Genomic DNA, 21,563 nt, shown 5'->3' with positions numbered 1-21,563 from the left:
TCCTGTCCGCTCGAAGCAGCTGGAATCCCGGTAGTGTCACACTCGTGTCCGGAGTTAGCGGTGTTAGCCACGACTCCGTTAGCATCATGATGCTACATTGCCGGTACTCCCTCTGTGACCAGGTTAGCGACGTGAGCTCATCCAATTTATTGTGCAAAGACCGTACATTTCCAATAATTACAGAAGGAAGAGATGGTCGATAACGTCTCCTTCTCGGGCGACGGCGCTCCTTCCCAGCACGACACCCCCGTCTTTTCCTCCTCAGCTCGCTGGGAATGTCGGGTCTGTCCGCCGGCAGTACTGCTGTGGGACGCAGCGCTAACAGCTGATCCTTACTGTAAACAAAGGATCCCTGCTCTGGGTCCCCACACACGGGTGAAAAAAGTAGAAAAAAACTATAGAAAAACGACCAGAACTAGCACAAAACGGTAGAACATGGTTGCAGAGTCTAATTACTAATACGTTAGTTATAGAAAAATTACGAGAAGAAAAGATAAGAAAGAAAGAAACTCGGAATGAGCAGAGCTGCTGTAACAGGCTGCCGCACACGGGGGGCGCCGGAAGTGATGGCTTGCCAGCTCCCCAGAAATGAAAGCATCTCGAAAACGGCTACTGGCACTCGCACTGGCTTATTCCTACTATACTGGCTTAGGTTTTTCCACTAACTGACAAAATTGCTTTAGGTGGGGTTTGATAGAACAGAATATACATAAGGAACAATAAAAAACTATAGACATAGATATGTGAAGAGTGACTTTTCTCTTTTTCTGCAGAGGTTTGTGTTTAGTTCTTTTTTTGGTCAAAATCTAAAAACATATGCAATTTTTCCTGTGGCTTTATATAATGTGTGTACCAGGAATAGTGCACACATCACAGAATTTAAGACATGTTAATGTCTTCTCACACATCCACTAAAGCTGGGGTATTGAATTAAATTTTCAGGTCTAGTTCAACAAAACTTCCCCAAACAAAGGTTCGAAATCATATAAAGTTATACATCCACTGTAGTTAAATATAGTATGCGTGGAAGCACTATAACAGCAGTATCAGTGTCTTTATATAGTCAACAATAGGCTGGAAAATAAAATGACCAAAGCACAATTCGACAGTGTTTTTGCAATGTTTATTAATAATCATCATCACACTGAGCTGATCGCACTCTAATAATAAAATGTTAATTTTTCATTTCAAGTAAAATGAGGTTTGCATTAAAAATACAAGCTTTTTAAAAAAGTCCTGAAATAAAGTGCTTAATCTGAGCAATTTCAGTGTACATGCAGCTTTATGCAGCTCTTTGACACTAAAATGAGCTGCTGGCAGTCAGTTAAGTTCCTGTTTAGTCCACCATCTGTCTAACAACATGGAAAGACTAAAGAAAGTTGCTGATGATGAAAACATGCTGCGTTTCAGAGTACACCAGCTTGCTTTTTGGCCTTTGCTTGAAGATTAATGGCAGATTTTTTTTAGAATATAAAAATATCATTTTCATGTGATGTGATCTTTCATGATCTTACAGGATGGTGAACACAATGCATGTGGTTGTGTCACAAATAACAGACATAAAAGTGGCAAAGTACACAACTTTATCACCTACAGTAAGTATGTTTTATTTTACAATCAGAGACAAGACACTGCTGATAGTTTGTGCAAGTTGTCACTGAGGTGGAGGAGGTGGAGGAGGAGGGGGAGGGCAGGGAAAGTCAGAAAAGGGGGCAGAGTTTGGCAGCCAGAAAGGAGTGGAGAAAGCAGGATTGAAGAAAGATGATGGAGGAGGAGGAGGAAGAGGGGGAGGAGGGGGGTAGAGAGGGAAGTTAGAGGGAGGAAAATGGTGAGGAGGTGGAGGGTAAGGACAGGGAGTAGGGATGAACATAGGGGGGAAATTTGTGTGTCCTGGTGGTGGCTCTGTCTGTCTGAATGAGTACTGGTGGTGGAAAGAAGGCCTTGTATGTCTTGGTGGGAAGCCCCTCCCATCATGCTTATGTTGCCGCTGCGAAGGGTTCTGAGTACGATTGTCTAGAGAAGAGGGGGAAAACAAGAAATGGTGTTTAAAGATGGATGGTATCACCTTCTATTTGTAACACTTTAATCTTCAAAACCTGAAAACCTGCATATAAACTTGTGCTTCTACAGTATTCCAATTTCAGCTGATATCATTATCCATGCTATACATCACATAGAAGAACTGGAGATGTGTTTTTATAGGAGTACCTGTGTGGCTAGTGTCCTTCTTTTTAGCATTTTTCAGTTTCCTCTTTGCTTCCTGCTCTTTCTCATCATCACTATAGTCTAGAGCCTAATAGGTGGAGAGAGAGGAAAAATATATTAATTATAAAAATCTGTGACAGAAGTCATAAAGAAGGAATCCTGAAAGAGGAGTCCTATCGGGATTGGTTAGCCTGTGGGACTTCCGAGGCAGCCAATGGGTATGGACAGACCAAGCGGAAAGCAGCTCGGGCAGTGGCTGAACCAAAAACTCGAGTGTGGGAGCAACTCGGGAGGGGAAAAGTGCTCTACATGCACAGTGTATAGTGTGGGCGGAGCTGATTTCGGCTGAGGATATTGTCAGCCGGTGGAAGGAATACTTAGAGGACTTCCTTAATCCCACTGACACGTCTTCCATAGAGGAAGCAACTCTGGGGATGAGGGGCCGTTAAACAACTCCTTGGTGGCAAGGCCCCTGGGGTGGATGAAGTTCCTGAAGGCTCTTGATGTTGTGGGGCTGTCTTGGTTGACAAACCTCTACAATGCTGCGAGAAGATAAGGGGCAGTATTTCCCATCTTTAAGAAGGGGGGCCGTAGGGTGAGCTCCAACTATAGAGGGATCACACTCCTCAACAAAACTGTGGTATGCAATGACGGAGTATAACAACCAAAGTCAAGAATAAAGTCATAAAACAAATTAAAAAAGAAGTCCACGAAGAGTAGGGCAGCAAGTAGCACTAGTATCCACTCAGCAAACCCAAAACATCTGTGTGAATGTGACTCTGAATGAACAATGGACATTGTTGGATACATACCTCTTCTGGCGGTTCTTGGTCATTTTTCCAGGATGCATCTGATCCCTGTAATCTGCACACAAACATTTTCATTTGAACATAACAAACAAACAAACACAAAGACATGAGCTTAGCCTAACAGATTCCGTTCACCGAATCAAAAGTAGCTTACACACGGTCAACACAGAAAGCTAAATATCTATATGCCCCTGTACACCACTGGAATGGATTGGAAGCAAAGGAATCCAAATGTGACTGTATTGCAGATTTGGACCTTTGATTTAAAAAAAAAAGAAAAATTGCATCAGCTTGTTAGTTTTAATGCTTAATACTTGGATTCAGTCAATGAAAACATGAACGTCACTAAAGATGAGCTTCCAACCATTCAATTCAATTCAATTCAATTTTATTTATATAGCGCCAAATCACAACAAAAGTCGCCTCAAGGCGCTTTATATTGTACAGTAGATAGCACAATAATAAATACAGAGAAAAACCCAACAATCATATCATATGACCCCCTATGAGCAAGCACTTTGGCGACAGTGGGAAGGAAAAACTCCCTTTTAACAGGAAGAAACCTCCGGCAGAACCAGGCTCAGGGAGGGGCGGCCATCTGCTGTGATTGGTTGGGGTGAAAGAAGGAAAACAGGATGAAAGACATGCTGTGGAAGAGAGACAGAGATTAATAACAGATATGATTCGATGCAGAGAGGTCTATTAACACATAGTGAGTGAGAAGGTGACTGGAAAGGAAAAACTCAATGCATCATGGGAATCCCCGGCAGCCTACGTCTATTGCAGCATAACTAAGGGAGGATTCAGGGTCACCTGGTCCAGCCCTAACTATATGCTTTAGCAAAAAGGAAAGTTTTAAGCCTAACCTTGAAAGTAGAGATAGTGTCTGTCTCCTGAATCCAAACTGGAAGCTGGTTCCACAGAAGAGGGGCCTGAAAACTGAAGGCTCTCCCTCCCATTCTACTTTTAAATACTCTAGGAACAACAAGTAAGCCTGCAGAGCGAGAGCGAAGTGCTCTAATAGGGTGATATGGTACTACAAGGTCATTAAGATAAGATGGGGCCTGATTATTTAAGACCTTGTATGTGAGGAGCAGGATTTTGAATTCAATTCTGGATTTAACAGGAAGCCAATGAAGGGAAGCCAAAACAGGAGAAATATGCTCTCTCTTTCTAGTCCCTGTCAGTACTCTTGCTGCAGCATTTTGGATTAACTGAAGACTTTTCAGGGAGTTTTTAGGACATCCTGATAATAATGAGTTACAGTAGTCCAGCCTGGAAGTAATGAAGGCATGAACTAGTTTTTCAGCATCACTCTGAGACAGGATATTTCTAATTTTAGAGATGTTGCGCAAATGGAAGAAAGCAGTCTTACATATTTGTTTAATATGTGCCTTGAAGGACATGTCCTGGTCAAAAATGACTCCAAGGTTCCTCACAGCATTACTGGAGGCCAAGGTAATGCCATCCAGAGTAAGGATCTGCTTAGATACCATATTTCTAAGATTTTCAGGGCCGAGTACAATAACCTCAGTTTTATCTGAATTAAGAAGGAGGAAGTTAGCGGCCATCCAGGTCTTTATGTCTTTAAGACATTCCTGCAGTTTAACTAATTGGTGTGTGTTACCTGGCTTCATGGATAGATAGAGCTGCGTATCATCTGCATAGCAGTGAAAATTTATGCTATGTCTTCTAATGATGCTACCTAGGGGAAGCATGTATAATGTAAATAGAATTGGTCCTAGCACTGAACCCTGTGGAACTCCATAATTAACCTCAGCATGTGAAGAAGACTCTCCATTTACTTGAACAAATTGGAGTCTATTAGATAGATATGATACAAACCACTGCAGTGCAGTACCTGTAATACCTACAGCATGTTCTAATCGCTCTAATAGGATATTATGGTCAACAGTATCAAACGCTGCACTGAGGTCTAGCAGGACAAGCACAGAGATGAGTCCACTGTCAGAGGCCATAAGAAGATCATTTGTAACCTTCACTAAAGCTGTTTCTGTGCTGTGATGAGCTCTGAAACCTGACTGAAACTCTTCAAATAAGCCATTCCTCTGCAGATGATCTGTTAGCTGTTTGACAACTACTCTTTCAAGGATTTTTGATATGAAAGGAAGGTTGGAGATTGGCCTATAATTAGCTAAGACAGCTGGGTCTAGAGATTGCTTTTTAAGTAAGGGTTTAACTACAGCCACCTTGAAGGCCTGTGGTACATAGCCAATTATTAGAGATAGATTGATCATATTTAAGATTGAAGAATTAATTAATGGCAGGACTTCTTTGAGCAGTTTTGTAGGAATGGGGTCTAAAAGACACGTTGATGGTTTGGAGGAAGTAATTATTGAAGTTAACTCAGAAAGATCGATTGGAGAAAAAGAGTCTAACTTAACATCAATGGTACTAAAAGTAGCTGTAGACGATATTACATCTGTGGGATGATTATTGGTAATTTTTTCTCTAATGATAAAAATTTTATTTCTGAAGAAGTTCATGAAGTCATTACTAGTTAGCGTTAAAGGGATTGTTGGCTCAGTAGAGCTCTGACTTTTTGTCATAGATGAGAACCATCTATGGTCATCAGCTTCTCTGAAGTTCAATCATGATGACAGCAGGCTAAACCGGGTGCTCCAGACATCCTTCGTGATGGATGATGGAACATTAGAGCTACATCTCCTGATGACTTATTTCTATCATTCATCACCTCATCTGCTGATATTGTGACCATTTTGGTTCACAAAGTGAGACACTGTAGGTGAGCGACAGCCTCTCTTATCAAACACAGAGGGAGCGGGCAAAAACCATATTCCAGGTGCTGACTCTCATACTCTCCAGTGCATATTAGAAGACATGATTATGAACCAACAGAACTACATCTGTAGTGTACTGAGACCAATACTTATGGTGCTAATGGTGTACTTACAGTCTTAGCTGCTGTGTGAGGATGTATCCCGTGTACTCCTTGATGGCTGGTGCATAATAAAGGGTAGTACCCTCTTTCAGCCCTTTACTGATAATCTGGTCCACAGAATTAAAACGTAAAACATACAGCGGGCTGGACACCGGGCCAAATACCTCAAACACCTGAAACAAAGAAACAGTGCAACACTGTCATACCATTGTGTGTGAAGGCCTTTACAAAACTGAAACATAAAGTACATTTCAGATTATACAAAAAGGCCTTTTCCAGGAAGCACAAAATCAGTTAACAGTTTTGTTGTTCTGCAGCAATGGTTGATCAAGTTTGGAAACCAGTTCTACAGCTGTTCCTGTTTTTCTGGATTACTTCCAACCCCTTCTGTCTGCATAAAAGCAGTGCTGGAACACACTGTGGTACCATACCCTCGTGAGCATCAGTTGAACTGTATTGTACTGCAGAAAGTAGTGTGTTGTTACATAAATGGTGAGAAAAAAACAATTAACAATGGAAGCGAGACAGACCATCATAGCACTTATAAATGTTGGTTTGTCTTACAGAGAAACTGCAAAGAAAGTCAAGGTGTCAGTGTGTACAATTTTCTTCACCATCAAAAGGCACTCAAACTCTGACAGGAAGAGGTCTGGAAGACTCAAAACCACAACTGATTCAGAGGACAAGTTTCTGAGAGTTAACAGCTTGTGTGATTGGCGGCTCACAGGACAACATCTTCAAGCACAGCTTAATAGTGGTCGTAGTAAGCAAGTCTCAGTTTCAACTGTGAAGAGAAGACTTCAAGCTGCAGGGAGGACGAGTTCCAGCAAGAAAGCCATTGCGAAGGCATCAGAATAAGACAAAGAGGCTTGTCTGGGCCATGAAACACCACCACTGGACTACTGAAGACTGGAGGAAGGTATTATCGACTGATGAATCAAAATTTGAAATATTTAGTTCATCATGCAGGATCTTTGTATGCCGTCGAGTAGGTGAAAGGATGGTTCCACAGTGTGTGGCATCGACTGTCAGACATGCAAGAGGAAGTGTGATGATCTGGGGCTGTTTTGTTGGATCCAGGTTCGGTGACTTGTACAGCGTGAGGCACCCTGAACCAAAACAGCTACCACAGCATTCTGCAGCATCATGCAGTACCCTCTGGTATGTGTCTAGTTCAGGGGTCCCCAATCCCAGTCCGCGAGGGCCGGTGTCCCTGCAGGTTTTAGATCTCACCTTGGGTCAACACACCTGAATCACATGATTAGTTCATTACCAGGCCTCTGGAGAACTTCAAGAAATGTTGAGAAGGTAATTTATCCATTTAAATCAGCTGTGATGGATCAAGAACACATCTAAAACCTGCAGGGACACAGGCCCTCGTGGACTGGGATTGGGGACCCCTGGTCTAGTTGGTCAGGGGTTCATCCTGCAGCAATTACCCAAAACATAAGTCCAAGCTAGGGCTGTGTGATATGACCAAAATCTCATATCCCAATATCGTCCCGATAATGATATAAATCACAAAAATTTAACATTTTCTGTAAATTCTGTGAATCTCAGGCAGCTCGACTTGCGTGAAGTGTTTCCAGCTGGGCGTCGTGTACCTGGAGTCGAGTGTTTTAACCGATGCATGAAACGATACATTTTTAGACACAAGTTGTAACGACCACCGTTTTCTTTGCGACTATTTATTACACGGCGTGCTGCGGGGAAAAGCCTGTTCTAACGCTTGAGTCTAAGGTTTATTTTTTAGCACCTGACGGCTCTTTTTTGCTTCTCATCCGTAAACACTCTGCATACTCTTTCATGTGATTCAGTTTATTTTGAAAAGTCTCAACAGGATCTTGACCTTTATTGTGAAAGGTTTATGTGGAAAATAAACAAGCGAACACGCGATGGTTTTACCGTCGTTGTTGCTAACAACAACGCATAAAAACAGGCGCATGTCCGTCAGTAGTGTGGTTATATTAAATATAAGAGAAAGAGAGAACTTTAAGAAATTAATATAGCCACTACAGTGACCATCAAAACGATGAAAAAATATTGCCGTAAACAGTTTGTTTTGCGACACCACAAAACAAACGATAGCGTAAAATGAAACGATAGATGTTTTTATATCGTCATCTGATATATATCGTTATATCACAACAGCCCTAGTCCAAGCTATACCAGAACTACCTCAGGAAAAAAGAACAAGATGGTAAGCTTGAAAACATGGAGTGTTTTCAAGCACATTCTCCAGACTTAAACCCATCGAGCTGGTTTGGGATGAACTGGACGGAAGAGTGAAAGCAAAGCAACCTACAAGGTCCACATTTATGGGAACTTCTGCAACAGATATGGGAACAACTTTCTAAAGAATATTTGATTCCTATTGTAGAAAGAATGCCACGGGTGTGTTCAGCTGTTCTATCTGCCCAAGGGGACTACTTTGATGAGTCAAAAGTAGAGCTGGGCAATATAAGATTTTTATCACAATATGTTTTTTTCCATTTCAGGCGATAACGATATATATCACGATATAAGCCAAATAACTATATTTGTAAGATTTAAATGTGCCGTTGCTCACAAGTAAAATGTGAAATAATCAGCAGCTTGTCTTGATTTTAATATTTATTTCCCATAATAAGTTCAACAGGGTAGATGTACTTAAGGAACAGGAGACTTTTTCAGATAAATAAAGGCAAATATTGCAAACTACACAAAAGGCAGCCGCTAAAGCGTTTAAGTTTCAAAATAGAACAAACAAAACAGACTACTAAATTGCCAATTCCACTTAGAAACAAAATATTAATTCTAAAAATTAATCTTAGTTTGTTTTACAGAAGAACAGACAAAATTGACTAACCTTTGTCAATATCAAATAAACTGAGAACTAAAAGGAAATTTTCAATCTCTCCTTGTTGTATAGCTTTCTGAATCCTTTATCATCTGCAACTGAAAATAGTTGTGGATGATTACTATACCTTTCTAATGTGACGTTGTTGTCCCTGGCTCTCTTTCTCTCCCTCCCGCTCTGTTCCTGTGCTACTGCGAGTGTAACTACCGCCCCTCCCCCCTCTTCCCAGCGCAAAGCACAAGGCTCGTGTGCGGAGTGAAGCGGAAAAAAAGTGCGAGAGAGAGGGTGAGAGAAGGAAAGAAAAAAAACCCCACGGGTCGCGATAAGGAGCCGGCTCGCGTCGTTCACGTCAAAAATCCGGCTCTAAGAGCCATTTCGTTGGCGACCGACACATCACTACGAAATACCTTCGCACTACGGAACTTCTATGGCCCTTCCGTTCGACAATCTCTCCGGAATTGGAACCATCATCTCTTTTCTCTTCGGTAACCTGGTCACCCACGCTCTCGGTTGATGTTTCTCTAGTCGGCACACTCATTTCCTTCATTACCTAGGCAGCCCGGCTGTCTGCTTCCCAAACAACTACACATGTGCGGCTTGGCACTTGTGCTGTACGTAACAAGTCACGTGACGTGACGCTGCGGCTGTGATTGGTTCGGCTCTGCGCTACTTAATTTGGATTGGCTGTTCTTTTCTTTTTTTTAAAGAGAGCAAGGTCTATCGCAATAGTTTATTTTTTCTATCGAGAAAAAGTTATTTCGCAATACATATCGTTATCGTTTTATCGCCCAGGTCTAGTCAAAAGTTTAGAATACATTTTGGTCTATGAATTGATTCCATGATTTCTTCTTATATGTACTATGCTTTCATTTCAGAGTGCAATGAGACATTAAACTGCATAATTTTCAATTTTAAAAAAAAAAAAAAAAAAGAAGGAAAAATTGGAGTTTTCTACATGCAACTTTTGACCTGTAATGTATCAACTCCTCCACTTGGGGCAATAGGCATTCCACCCTTTTCCGGCTGAGAACCATGGTCTCAAACTTGAAGGTGCTAATTCCAACTCCCGCTGCTTCATACTTGACCACAAACTGCTCCAATGCAAGCTGGGTCACCACCTGATGAAGCTAACAGAACCACATCATCTGCAAATTTTCAATTAAAAAGAAAAAAAAGAAAAAATTGGGGTGTACTAAAAGTTTTAACTGGTAGTGTACGTACACACTGAGCTTTTGCAGAAAATTAATTCTACAAAATTAAAAAAAAGGTTTCTGGGTTCAACCCATTTTCAAGCAGGGATAATTTCACGGTTTGATCAAGGAGTTGAAGCTGTATCACGGCCGCTTTTGTACATATTTCAGGATGTCAGTGAGGCAGTTTGAGCTTGTTAGCAGAGACGGGACCATACCTGAGGAGGCCGAGAGCCGATTATGAGCCGTTCTGTGACACAACAATCAAATGTTCCGTCATACGGAACACTTTGATTGCATCACCACTGGACAAAGTTGTGAGTGGTCATATGTGTTTATATACACCTGAAGCGCCATAAAAATTAAACCTGATCTAAACCTGATGTAAAAATAAATGCTGCAAATTTGTCATGTGTAATTGTGTGTTTGGTGTGAACGGCTGCATTAAGAATTAGAGATGGACCGATCCGATATTACGTATCGGTATCGGTCCGATACTGACGTAAATTCCTGGATCGGATATCGGAGAGAAATAAAAAATGTAATCCGATCCATTAAAAATCAAAAAAGCACCTCACAAAACTTGCCACATGGCGTAACTCGGCTCATAACTGTAGCACGTTGGAGCAGTATGCGTCACGTGATAGCGCGGCTGTGTGTATTTGTAGCCTCGCTACCAAACCAGCATTTCATCTCCGAGGAAGTTATCCCAGAGAGAAGTAAAGCAAGTGTGTAAGTTCATCTCTGAATGTTTGTAAAGCATTCCCGCGTTAAGCTTAACAACCGATATATGGAGCGACTGCCTCTCTCCCCCTCCCTTTCCTGTTGCTACTTCAATTGTGAAATTGATTAATGATCAGCTGATCGGCTTTTCTGTCGCGAGTCCGTCTGTCTTCTTTGTTTATCGCCCACTTCGCGCCAGAAAGAGGAAACCAGCGGCTGAACAACAGCAGCACGTTTAAGCTTGATAAGCTGTTGTTAGAATTTATTTAATATTACTTTCTACACCAGGATCCTTTTCTACGTAGCTGACGGCTGGTAACTGTGCAGGGGCGGATCTAGCAAAGTTTAGCCAGGGGGGCCGATAGGGCATGAACAGGGAAAAGGGGGCACAAAGACATACTTTTCTTTCTTATTCTCATTTAAAATATCTAGCTTTTAATAAATATTTATCCGAATCTTACACCCAAAGTTTTAATCTGATGTAAAATGTATAGAAGTCCATTACTGTATATAGTAACTATTAAGTCTAATATACCCTAGTAAGCTATACTACTTTTTCCGTTGGCAAGGTACCATCTGTGCAGTCTGCAATTCTGTTGAAGAAAGATGTTGAATCTATTTAATTATTCTTGAAAAATAATTGATTTCTGTGCATTTTTTTTTTTTTCCACACTGCATCAAATTAAAGTTGATTACGTCGATTAAGCATCATGAGGCAGAGGTGGGGGGTGGTTCCCTATTTTTTTTTTTTTTTTGTTGGGAGTTGGCAACTGTGTTAGTTAGGTTGTTTAATATTACTGCTAAGTACTCTTTAAAATACCAGAATAGGAAGGATGGAGTAGGTTTAAGTTTATTAGATTGATCAGTTTTGCTGAACTATGAAATATTTTGGGTGCAGTGTATTTTTTACATACAGGTATAACAGAATAGCTTTAGTGTTTTGTTTTGTTTTAACTTGAGTATGAACTTATACAAAAAGCAGCAAGATATTAAAAAAACAGTTTTATTGATTAAAAAACACACTATATCGGATTCATATCGGTATCGGCAGATATCCAAATTTATGATATCGGTATCGAACATAAAAAAGTGGCATCGTGCCATCTCTATTAAGAATAGTTGAGTCTGAAAACTATTTTTAAATGCACAAAACGTTTGCACGCATTTTACTCGTCCAGTGCGTAAAGGCCTTAAAACCACACAGGCAACTTATTGCATTCTACAAAAGAGAAGCTTCTGTTGGCATCCTTACCTTGGCCGCAGCCTCCCGATCAGACTTGAAGATAATGCTGCCATCATTAAGAGGGGGCGTGTCTTTCAGGGACTGGATAATAACTGCAGTGACAGAAGCAGTGGTAAAAGACAAAGTTGAAAAACAAGCCAAAACTGTTCCTGCTCTTCCTCTCGTAGACACTAATGTAGCCTTAAAACAATCTGTGCCTATATTTACCAATCTGCTGTATGATATTCGACACGGTGCCCAGTGGCTGCAATTCTGCTTCTTCTGGTAAGGTAATACATACTTCCTCCACTGCCGGAAGTTCCTGCACACAAACAACATGACATTTAGACATAAGGCTGATTCAGGACCCCCCCCCCCCCCAAAAAAAACAAACAAACAAAAAAACAAAAACCCCAAAACACATAGTGGCAAAGTGTGGACAATAAGACGCTAATAGTGGTTCTTGTTGGTTGGAATGTAATAACTAACAATGCTCAGTGTGGCATTAATGCTGTTGGTATTTTTACTTCACATCACATGACATCATTACAGGAACAATCACAAATAAAATCTAGACATTTTATTACTCCCCATGAGTAATTTTTATTCATTTAATTCTTATCAAGCATTTCTGCCAAAATGTTGGTATCAGACTTAGTAATGAGTCACTCATTATCCTGCTGCTCCCTCTGAGATTTTCAATAACACAGGCCATCTCTGCTTGGGAAGTTAATGTAGCTCTAGTTCCCCATGATAAGTGTACTGTGTGAGGCAAATGATGAAAGATTTACCACTTATTGTAATTACTGATCATAAATGCAGGGATTTTATCCAAACAAGTAAAATCTTTTTAAGTGCTTTGTAAGTCTAGAACCCATGGGCATGACCCAATGCTGTGTTTTGTCCCTTGACTGCCTCGACTTCACCTATGTTCAGTTTCTGTCGTTTGAGGGTCTCTCTGGATTCAGTTTTGCATTTAATAACTGAAAAACATGCTCTGTCCTGCCACTGAAAAACAGACCTGAGCTGCTGTTGCGATGTGTTTTGGGTCATTATCCATTTGCACTGTGAAGTACAAACGAATGTACCCTCTTAGCTGTCTTTAATTCCTACTTTGTGGTGTTGAGGTACATTTTGAAACTTAAAGGTTAAGTCTTTTGATTTATCTATATTTAAATAACCTCCAGAAACAAATGTTATTTTCAACCATATAGTGCCTACTCATTCAAAAAAAACATGTTGAATGGTAAATTTGAATCAGTAGGCACTATATGGTATATAGCCAAAATTATTATTATTATTATTAGATTTTCGCCCAGCCCTAACACAAACCATTACAGTCCCTTCAGTGTTACAATTAATATTAGACTATAGTGGTCCCTCGCTATAATGCGGTTCACCTTTCGCAGATTTTTTTTGGTGCAATTTTGCATGCTTTTTTTTTTTTTTTTTTTTTTTTTTTTTAAAGAGCACATTGTGTTCTGCATCCTGATTGGCTGTAGACCATTGTCAATCAATCTCGTGCCGTGTCTCCTGTACAGTACAGAATGCGTTCAGCTGCCAAATTTACATAAATCTTTGATTGCTAGCAGTGTGACTCTGAAGTGCTGTACTGTATGTTTTTTAAGTTTTATCCCCAACAAACACATGAACGTCGACGAAACGTCGTCACCTGCCAGTTCCTTTGGTTTCATTCTATAACACTGAACTTATTTTTCTACGAAGGTTTGAACTTTGAGAGCAAAGTGTGAAAATGTTCATGCCTGTCTGAGAAAAGTGTATAAAGTGTGTAGTTTTACAGCCTTAAAACATCTATAATAATTGTGAAAAATAAAGTTGGCTACTTCGCGGATTTCACCTATCGTGGGTTATTTTTAGAACGTAACTCCCGCGGTAAAAGAGGGACTGCTGTTTTAACAAGAACACACACACACACACGATTGCAGACTGACCTCGAGCAGAATCTCATCTCGCGTTTTGATGGGTGCTGGTTGGCTGAAACCTTCATCATCATCATCTTCCTCAGCCGCAGGTGCAGAGGGAGAAGAGAAGGAGGAAGATGATGAGGAAGAGGAAGAGCTGTCACTGAGGACAGGAAAAGAGCATTAACGACACCAGTCTTTGTTTTACCATGCTGACAGCTGTGCGTCTTCATACCTGTCCGAGTCCTCAGAATCCTCGCCGCTCTTATGCGTGTCTAAAGACACGGTTGCTGCTATTGAGTGCATTTGTGCATCTGCCCTTTCTTCTTCTAAAGGTGTTTGTGTGTTTGACACCATCTCAGCATTGTCAGAGGTCACCAGGACATCTTCTAGTTGAGATGTTACTGTAACCTCCATATCCTCGTCTTTTACAGCTACTGCCGGTCCATTTCCCTCTGTTAGGTTCTCATCCATCTGTAACATTATCTTGAAATGTGTTTCAAAATCTGTTACTTTAAATTTCATTTTATTTATACAGCCCCAAATTACAACAACTGTTGCCTCAAGACACTTTGTTTGGGTACGATAAATCACTATCTATTGGGGTGATAAGGTACTATAGGGTCTTTAAAATAAGACAGGGACTGATCATTCAAGACAATGTACTCGAGGAGCAGGATTTTACATTTGACTTTGGATTTAACAGGGATACAATTAGGAGGAGTCAGTACGCTCTCTCTTTCTAATCCCTGCCAGTACACTGCAGCATTTTGGATCAGCTGAAGATTTTTCAGGAAGTTTTAAATACAACCTGATAATAACGAATTGGGGGTTAGGATAATAATTGGCTACTAAAACTTTACTGATATAGAAATATTTTGTTAATAGTGTTACATCCTCACTGTGTATGACTACTGTGGCTCAACTGAAAGTTTGACTAACTTGTATAATTCACAATGATACCACTGACCACAACAGTCAGCATGCCATTGCCTTATGTCGTTATTTTTGTGCCACTATTCTGAGCGCACGTAAAAAAAATTTGAGTGCACGTAAAAAGAAATTGCAGGTGCAAGTGTTGCATTTTGAGGAGAAATTTATTTTGAGCGAAGAAAAGCTACATTTAAGTGAACAAAATTCATTGCTGCGTGTAAAAAATGTGTTTCATTGTTTGCTATTATCCATATACACACACACACACACACAATAGCAGCCCCTCTCGCTCAGTTTTTGCATTTGCGCTTGCTCGCAATGTGTTGCTTGCGCACATTTCTGCCCGTGCGCATTCAACTCTTTCTGTACACTGTTATATTTGTGCCACAAAACCAGCCAATCACAGACTTGGATGCAAAAAAATCTGATTGGCTGTTTTGGTCTCCAATCAGCTCGAAATGACAAAATGCTATATCCCAGAATGCATTTCGTCCAAGAAGTGCTCTAACGTTTTCGGAGATGCCTGTTACCCACCAGCTGACCGCATAGCTGGACTGGACATTGGTCATACCCGGTGGGCCGATGGTGATTTTTCATTTTTATGTTTGTTTATTTTTGTAACGGTATAAACAATGAAAGGTGGTGGATTAGCCAATTGGTCATGATCAACTCTGGGCTGGACCAATTACAATACATCCGTATTGTGGTGAAAAGGAACACAGCTTTAAAGCTGTGGCTCCAGCATGATATCGGTTTGGATATGTGTTGAGAGGGAAACATGAAGGTGATACACTGTATACAAATTATACATATATACCAACAAGACAGTGTACATCACTGTCACAACAGCGCTTGTTTTCGTTCAAAGGCTTTAAGGTTTTTCCTATAACACCTGGTGGTGTAGTCGGGCGATTTTTTGTCCCAGTTCAGCCCTGGTTGATCGGTGGTCAAGGCACGGACTCCCAGCACATCGTTTTCAAACCCCCCGCGGCCTTTTGCTACTTGGGATAAACACGATATATAAGTCACTTAGGTTTATTTCAGTGTTTGATTTGTTCCTGAGTAAATCGGTTTGGCTGAGATTAAAGTTCAGCTTCATAACTGGACCGTTTTATTTAATACTGAAGTCTTACTTGGAGAGCTGTCAGTCTATTTTGAATTTCACCCGTCATATTATGAACATGTTTCCTCCTGAATTTAAATATTTTTTATGTTAGATTTAATTCAGAGTCAGCTGTTTAAATAAGAACAGAACATTTTACATCAGGGGATATGACGGCACACTTCGGGTGTCATTGTCCCCCATTGTACATCATTACGTTCTTTGCAGAGAAACAAGCACAGCGCACTCTTTGATTTAGCGTATGGTGAATTATATATTTTCATGTACTTTACATTTGTTTTTTAGTTGTGTGTCTTATTTTGAAATAAATATTAAGGCGTTACCATATCAACCAAAGACCATTAAGGGGCAGAGAGGAGGATGTTACTCTCAACGTTGTTGGCGCATTTCAGGAGGACACTTCTAATAAAGTTACACAATTACACAGTGAATTATTATATTTACAAAATGCCACAGTTTGTGTTTTGGTCGTATCATTTAATTTTGTTGCATTTATCTGCGAAATGTTAAGGCCGGTCCGTGAAAATATTGTCTGACATTAAACCGTTCCGTGGCGCAAAAAAGGTTGGGGACCGCTGATCTAAGTGACTTATACATTATGTTTAGCCCAAGTAGCCAAAGACTACAGGGGGTTTGAAAACGATATGCCGGGAGCCGTGCCTTGACCACCCGGTCAGCTGGTGGGTAACAGGCATCTCCGAAAACGTTAGAGCACTTCTGCAAATATGTGATGTCTTGATAAATCGAGCAGATATTTGAAGTTTACACAGCACCATTCTCACCTGAAAATATCTTACAAGTTTATTTTGTGACCCAGAAAGAGTAATATTTCAAACTCCGCCACTCTGCGTTCCTCCGCCACTGCCTCGTTTGAGTTTTGGACAAAATGCATTCTGGGATATAGCATTTCGTCATTTCGAGCTGATTGGAGACCAAAACAGCCAATCAGATTTTTTTGCATTCCAAGTCTGTGATTGGCTGGTTTTGTGGCACAAATATAACGGTGTACAGAAAGAGTTGAGCGCGCACGGGCAGAAATGTTGAGAGCGCAAGCAACACAGTGCGAGCAAGCGCAAATGAAAAAACTGAGCGAGAGGGGCTCCTATTGTGTGTGTGTATGGATAATAGCAAACAATGAAATATATTTTTTGCACGCAGCAATGAATTTTGTTCACTCAAATTTAGCTTTTCTTCGCTCAAACAAAATTTCTCCTCAAAATGCAATACTTGCACCTGCAAATTTTTTTTTCTTTTTCATGCGCTCAGAATAGTGGCACAAAAATAACGCCATATTGCCTAACCCTAGCCTGCAGAGGTCCGTGTGTTCCTCCACGGATTGGCCTCCTCACCATAACGTTATTGACGGTTTCTCCAAAGCCTTTCATGTCTGTCACATGTGCTCGGGGTAAAGCACAGGGTGCCAGTAATGGACCTGCAAATTCTTAATTTTGTATTCTATGGCAAATGCCAACTGGGCTCCACAGTGCTAAACACTGAGCACAGGACCCACTTGAGGATGTCAGGCCCTGAGGCCACTCTCTTGAGGCTGGTTTCTGACAGTCTGGTCAGAGACATTCACACCAGTGGCCTGCTGGAGGTCACTGCTCTGGCAGTGCTCATATTATTCGTCATTCCTTAAAGGAGCAGATACTAGTTAGGGACCTTCTAGGGCCCTGTCTAGCTCTGTTTCCTCCATGCTCTTGAGACGTTACCGGGGGACACAGCAAAGACACATATTGATGTTCCATGATGGAGGACTTGGACTGTGAAACCTCTGTAGGTTCCAGGTACTGCCTGCTGCTACCAGTACTGACACTGACCCTAGCCAAATGCAAAACTATTTGGACACACTGTGAAGTGAGTAGGTTTGGCCAGATAATTATAAAAAACATAATAATAACTATCTGCAAAACTACGTCCACTTATATAGAACAGCCCTTTATTGTTCTATATACATGTACAACGGCATTATGGAGGCCGAGGTCTCAGGAGACGTGAACTCGGATCGCTGGATTCAAAGTCAACAGTGCTAACCATGACACCAGCATCTGGTCAGTTTCATGAGTACAAAGTTGACCAACGGTCAAAAGTAACCTCCAGGCCACACCAAGCCAAACACACGTTTACACACGTAAATAAGTGCATTGTTTATGTAAACACGTGTACTGTTTACATGCAGAAGCTAAACATAGCTAACGTGCTATTCGTTAGCCCCGTTAAACTCCCACAGAGGTACTACAGTCAAAAACCAGTATGAAGAACGGAAACTTCCCACAGCAAATTCGATACAAAGATTATAAAAAGTGGACCGAGTAGTTTAATGATATTACTACCTGATTACTTGTGGAGCTGCAGAACCACGTTGCAAAAAGTCTCCCGGAGAACCACGGAAGCTAACTTCAGGGAAATGAGCGACACTGTATCCGTTACGTACTTTCAGTTTAAAAGCATTGCGACGAACTGGAACACAATGAGAAGTCATACGGACGTAAATTAGTGCAAACTTCTCAAAGGTAAATACTAAAAGCAGGGGTATTTAATAAGTCTTGTGGGGCTCTTAGCGATTTAGGTTTAAGGCATTCAAACGTTCCCCATTTCATCCCATTTGATAGCCTAGCTTTGGGATAGCATTTTGTAAAATGCTATTTTATTATTCCATTGCTGTAATTATAGTTCCATTAAGAATGCCGTCATAAAAATGGATATGGTATGAATTGTATCCTTATTTGTGCTGTATAGTTAGGTTTAAATAAGTTGAGAATGTGGTCTCAAGCGTTCTTCTATTTTATTTTGAAGGTTGAAATTGCTACATCCGCTGGTTATGTTTGAATTTGACCAGCTACTGCCACATGTTCGTGTGTAACACGTGGGGTTGTATTTTGCTGGGGGTTTTGTATTAAACTACAATTTAAATTCCAAAGTAAAAAGTAGAAGTCAGGTTGGCTCTAAATGGTCTCACAGTATAAAAGCTTTAAAATCTAATATGCAGAAGCAAAAATACTCACAGTGCAGAGTCATGTAAATGATAAAACTGGCTCATAATTGTTGATGTATTGATGTGTATATCACTTTAATGGATAGTTGTTTTTGTTTTGAGAACTGTAGCTCTTGTGGCTTTTGTCATCATGGTTATTGTTTAGTAAAATAAGGTTAGGAGATAATTCTGTTCTTTTTTGCAACTATTATTATGTTTTTAACACTAAAACATCAGCAAAACGCTGAGAATATAAAAAATATCTCTTGATGAACACACAGTAAGCCGCACTAAGGAAGTTGGCACAGGGTGTAAGTACAGGTAAGACCACTGAGTGGCACTACAACACTCTTTAATGTGACTGAGCTATGAAAACAAAATACATTACATTTAAGAGAGGCTTTAAGCCTCTTACCAAAATTAAATGCTTTAACTTATATATGATATTTGTTTTTCCACATTTACTTTATTAAAAAAAAACACTGACATGTTATAACTACAGGTACACTTTTTTGTCAAACTCTGAAATCATTTGACAAGGACAGGAGCCAACATGACTCACTGATGAGGTGTAGAGTGTCAGTACAAGATACTTTGTGATTAAGCAAATCTCGTGGTCCAAGAACTGTGTCAAAAGCTTTTGTTCTTTTCCAAAGCATTCCTTGGCAGCAGGGAAACTTAAATACAGCATAAAATAGGGAGATGTTTGCTGGACTCACTCCATCCAGCTCTTCCGGAGACCCCTCTTGTAAAAGGGGGTGTAATTTACAATTTACCATTTATATTAGTATTGTCTTGTCTTCTTTATTTCTTTATATTTTTCTAACATGCTTACTATGACTGAGGGAGCCCTGCAGACGAATTCCAATGTGCCTTGACTGCTAGTTTTATGCACAAATGGCAAATAAAGAACCTTGCACCTTCCTGAATGCCAAGTTTCAAATATCTCAAAAAAGGACTACCTTTGACTTGACACACATTTCTAGGTGTACATGAATATATTTGGGAAATGGACTGGTTCTTATATAGCGCTTTTCTACTCTTCTGAGCACTCTTTGTGCATTCACCCCTATTCGCACAAGCACATTTTCTTAGTGCTTTCTAACTAACATTCACACACACATTCATACTCTGATGGATGCATCGAAGAGCAATTTGGGGTTAGTATCTTGCCCAAGGATATTTGACATGCACAGTGGGGGAAGCCAACCTTCCAATCAGTAGATGACCTGCTCTACCACCTGAGCTACAACCACCATCTTGAGCTGGTATTGTTGGCTCTATACATGACTCACCTCACCAGAATTGTGCTTGTGTCTGAATCCAAGTGGATGGGAAATGAAACATCAATATGTCTTATACGACCTCTGCGTCCTATGATATTTCCTATAATAACACTGCGTAAACAATTATTCCCATTGTGTCACAGGACAATACAGTTGGCACACATCATAACTGAAATAAAAATTCATCTGTGCAGTCAAAGAAAACCTTGAACACAGTTCCCACTAAATGACAATTGCTCAGTCAATTCTACATGCACACTGCACAACAAAGCTGGAATGTACAAAAATAAAATGAATGCAGGCTATCAAGGTCATTTAGACATTGTTTGAGAGAAATAGGAATAGAACTCTTGTAGGTCATACTTTATTATTAGCAACACAGAGAAGCTTGTCACCTCAGTCAGTGCTTTTGTTTTTAGCATGTAATGTCGCTTTGGCTCAACTGGCTCACAGCAGAAGTCATTCTCATGACTCTTAATGCAGTTCTCAAATCAGTAACACATTTCCTCACCCACATCAAGGATTCTTATTGTCTTCACACACACCTCTGCTGTTTCGACACATGCTTCACCACTAAAGATATTTTGTTACTGTGTTGATGCACTTCACACTTGAAACTGACAACTCATCAAACAGTTTGTACTTTTGTCAGGCACAGCTCTAGATCGCTCACTTTCTTGAATACTGTCCAGCATTGCATTGCAGTGGAACAAGTGTACCTAATAAAGTGGTTGCTGAAGGTATGCAGCGTGACTTTACTGGACTATACAGTAGTTGGTGCTATGTTCTCAGACTGTATGTATTTTCTTTGTCTTTTCCTGATTCGTGTAATTTCACTAGTATTTGGTTTTTCTCCATTTCAGCAATTTTGTAAAGTTTCACAAAAATCCTTCATATTTATTTTTTGTTTCTGAAAAATGTTTTGAAAGTTTGAACAGTTTGAAGGTTTTGAAATGAAAATAAACATATTGATGACTACGTCTTTAAAGGGTGATGATAGGTTTTTACTCATTCAACACAGAGTTGAAGCGACTGACTAACTACTCATGTTTTAACAAATGTGAAAAAGACTTTAATTGCTGTAGTCTCTCTTTCACAGATGACTCTGTGATCTGAAAATTCTTTAACTGTTTTGAAAACTGCAAGAAGAGTGGCGAGAATTACTTTTCTGCTGTGAGAATTCAGCTAAATTGATTGAGAAAACTTTAACTGTGAGAACATCCATCCAGCCATCCATCCATCCATCAGTCTTAAAGTGATCCTGTCTTAAACACCCTAATATTGTAGGATCTTTACCTTAAATATAAAGCACTTTGAAGTGACTCTTGTTGTGAACTGGTGCTTTATACACTACTGGTCAAAAGTTTTAGAACACACCAATTTTTCCAGTTTTTCATTCAAAATTACTCTGTCC

General features: G+C 40.2%; 1 protein-coding gene across 1 annotated transcript; it reads right to left on the bottom strand.

Moving 5' to 3' along the window:
* Positions 1 to 1,123: 1,123 nt before the first annotated feature.
* Positions 1,124 to 18,301, bottom strand: naf1 (nuclear assembly factor 1 homolog (S. cerevisiae)). Its single transcript, XM_063475657.1, has 9 exons — positions 18,223 to 18,301; positions 14,069 to 14,319; positions 13,864 to 13,996; positions 12,140 to 12,233; positions 11,942 to 12,024; positions 5,950 to 6,110; positions 3,018 to 3,069; positions 2,209 to 2,293; positions 1,124 to 2,013 (listed from the first exon to the last, which is right to left on the bottom strand). Exons 2-9 carry the CDS (start codon positions 14,314 to 14,316, stop codon positions 1,655 to 1,657), a joined length of 1,215 nt encoding a protein of 404 aa, XP_063331727.1. The 5' UTR covers positions 14,317 to 14,319; positions 18,223 to 18,301; the 3' UTR covers positions 1,124 to 1,654.
* Positions 18,302 to 21,563: the final 3,262 nt, after the last annotated feature.

This window comes from Pelmatolapia mariae, linkage group LG6 (genome assembly GCF_036321145.2).
Source record: "Pelmatolapia mariae isolate MD_Pm_ZW linkage group LG6, Pm_UMD_F_2, whole genome shotgun sequence".
Lineage (NCBI taxonomy): Eukaryota > Metazoa > Chordata > Actinopteri > Cichliformes > Cichlidae > Pelmatolapia > Pelmatolapia mariae.
This window is presented reverse-complemented; position numbering and strand designations above follow the sequence as displayed.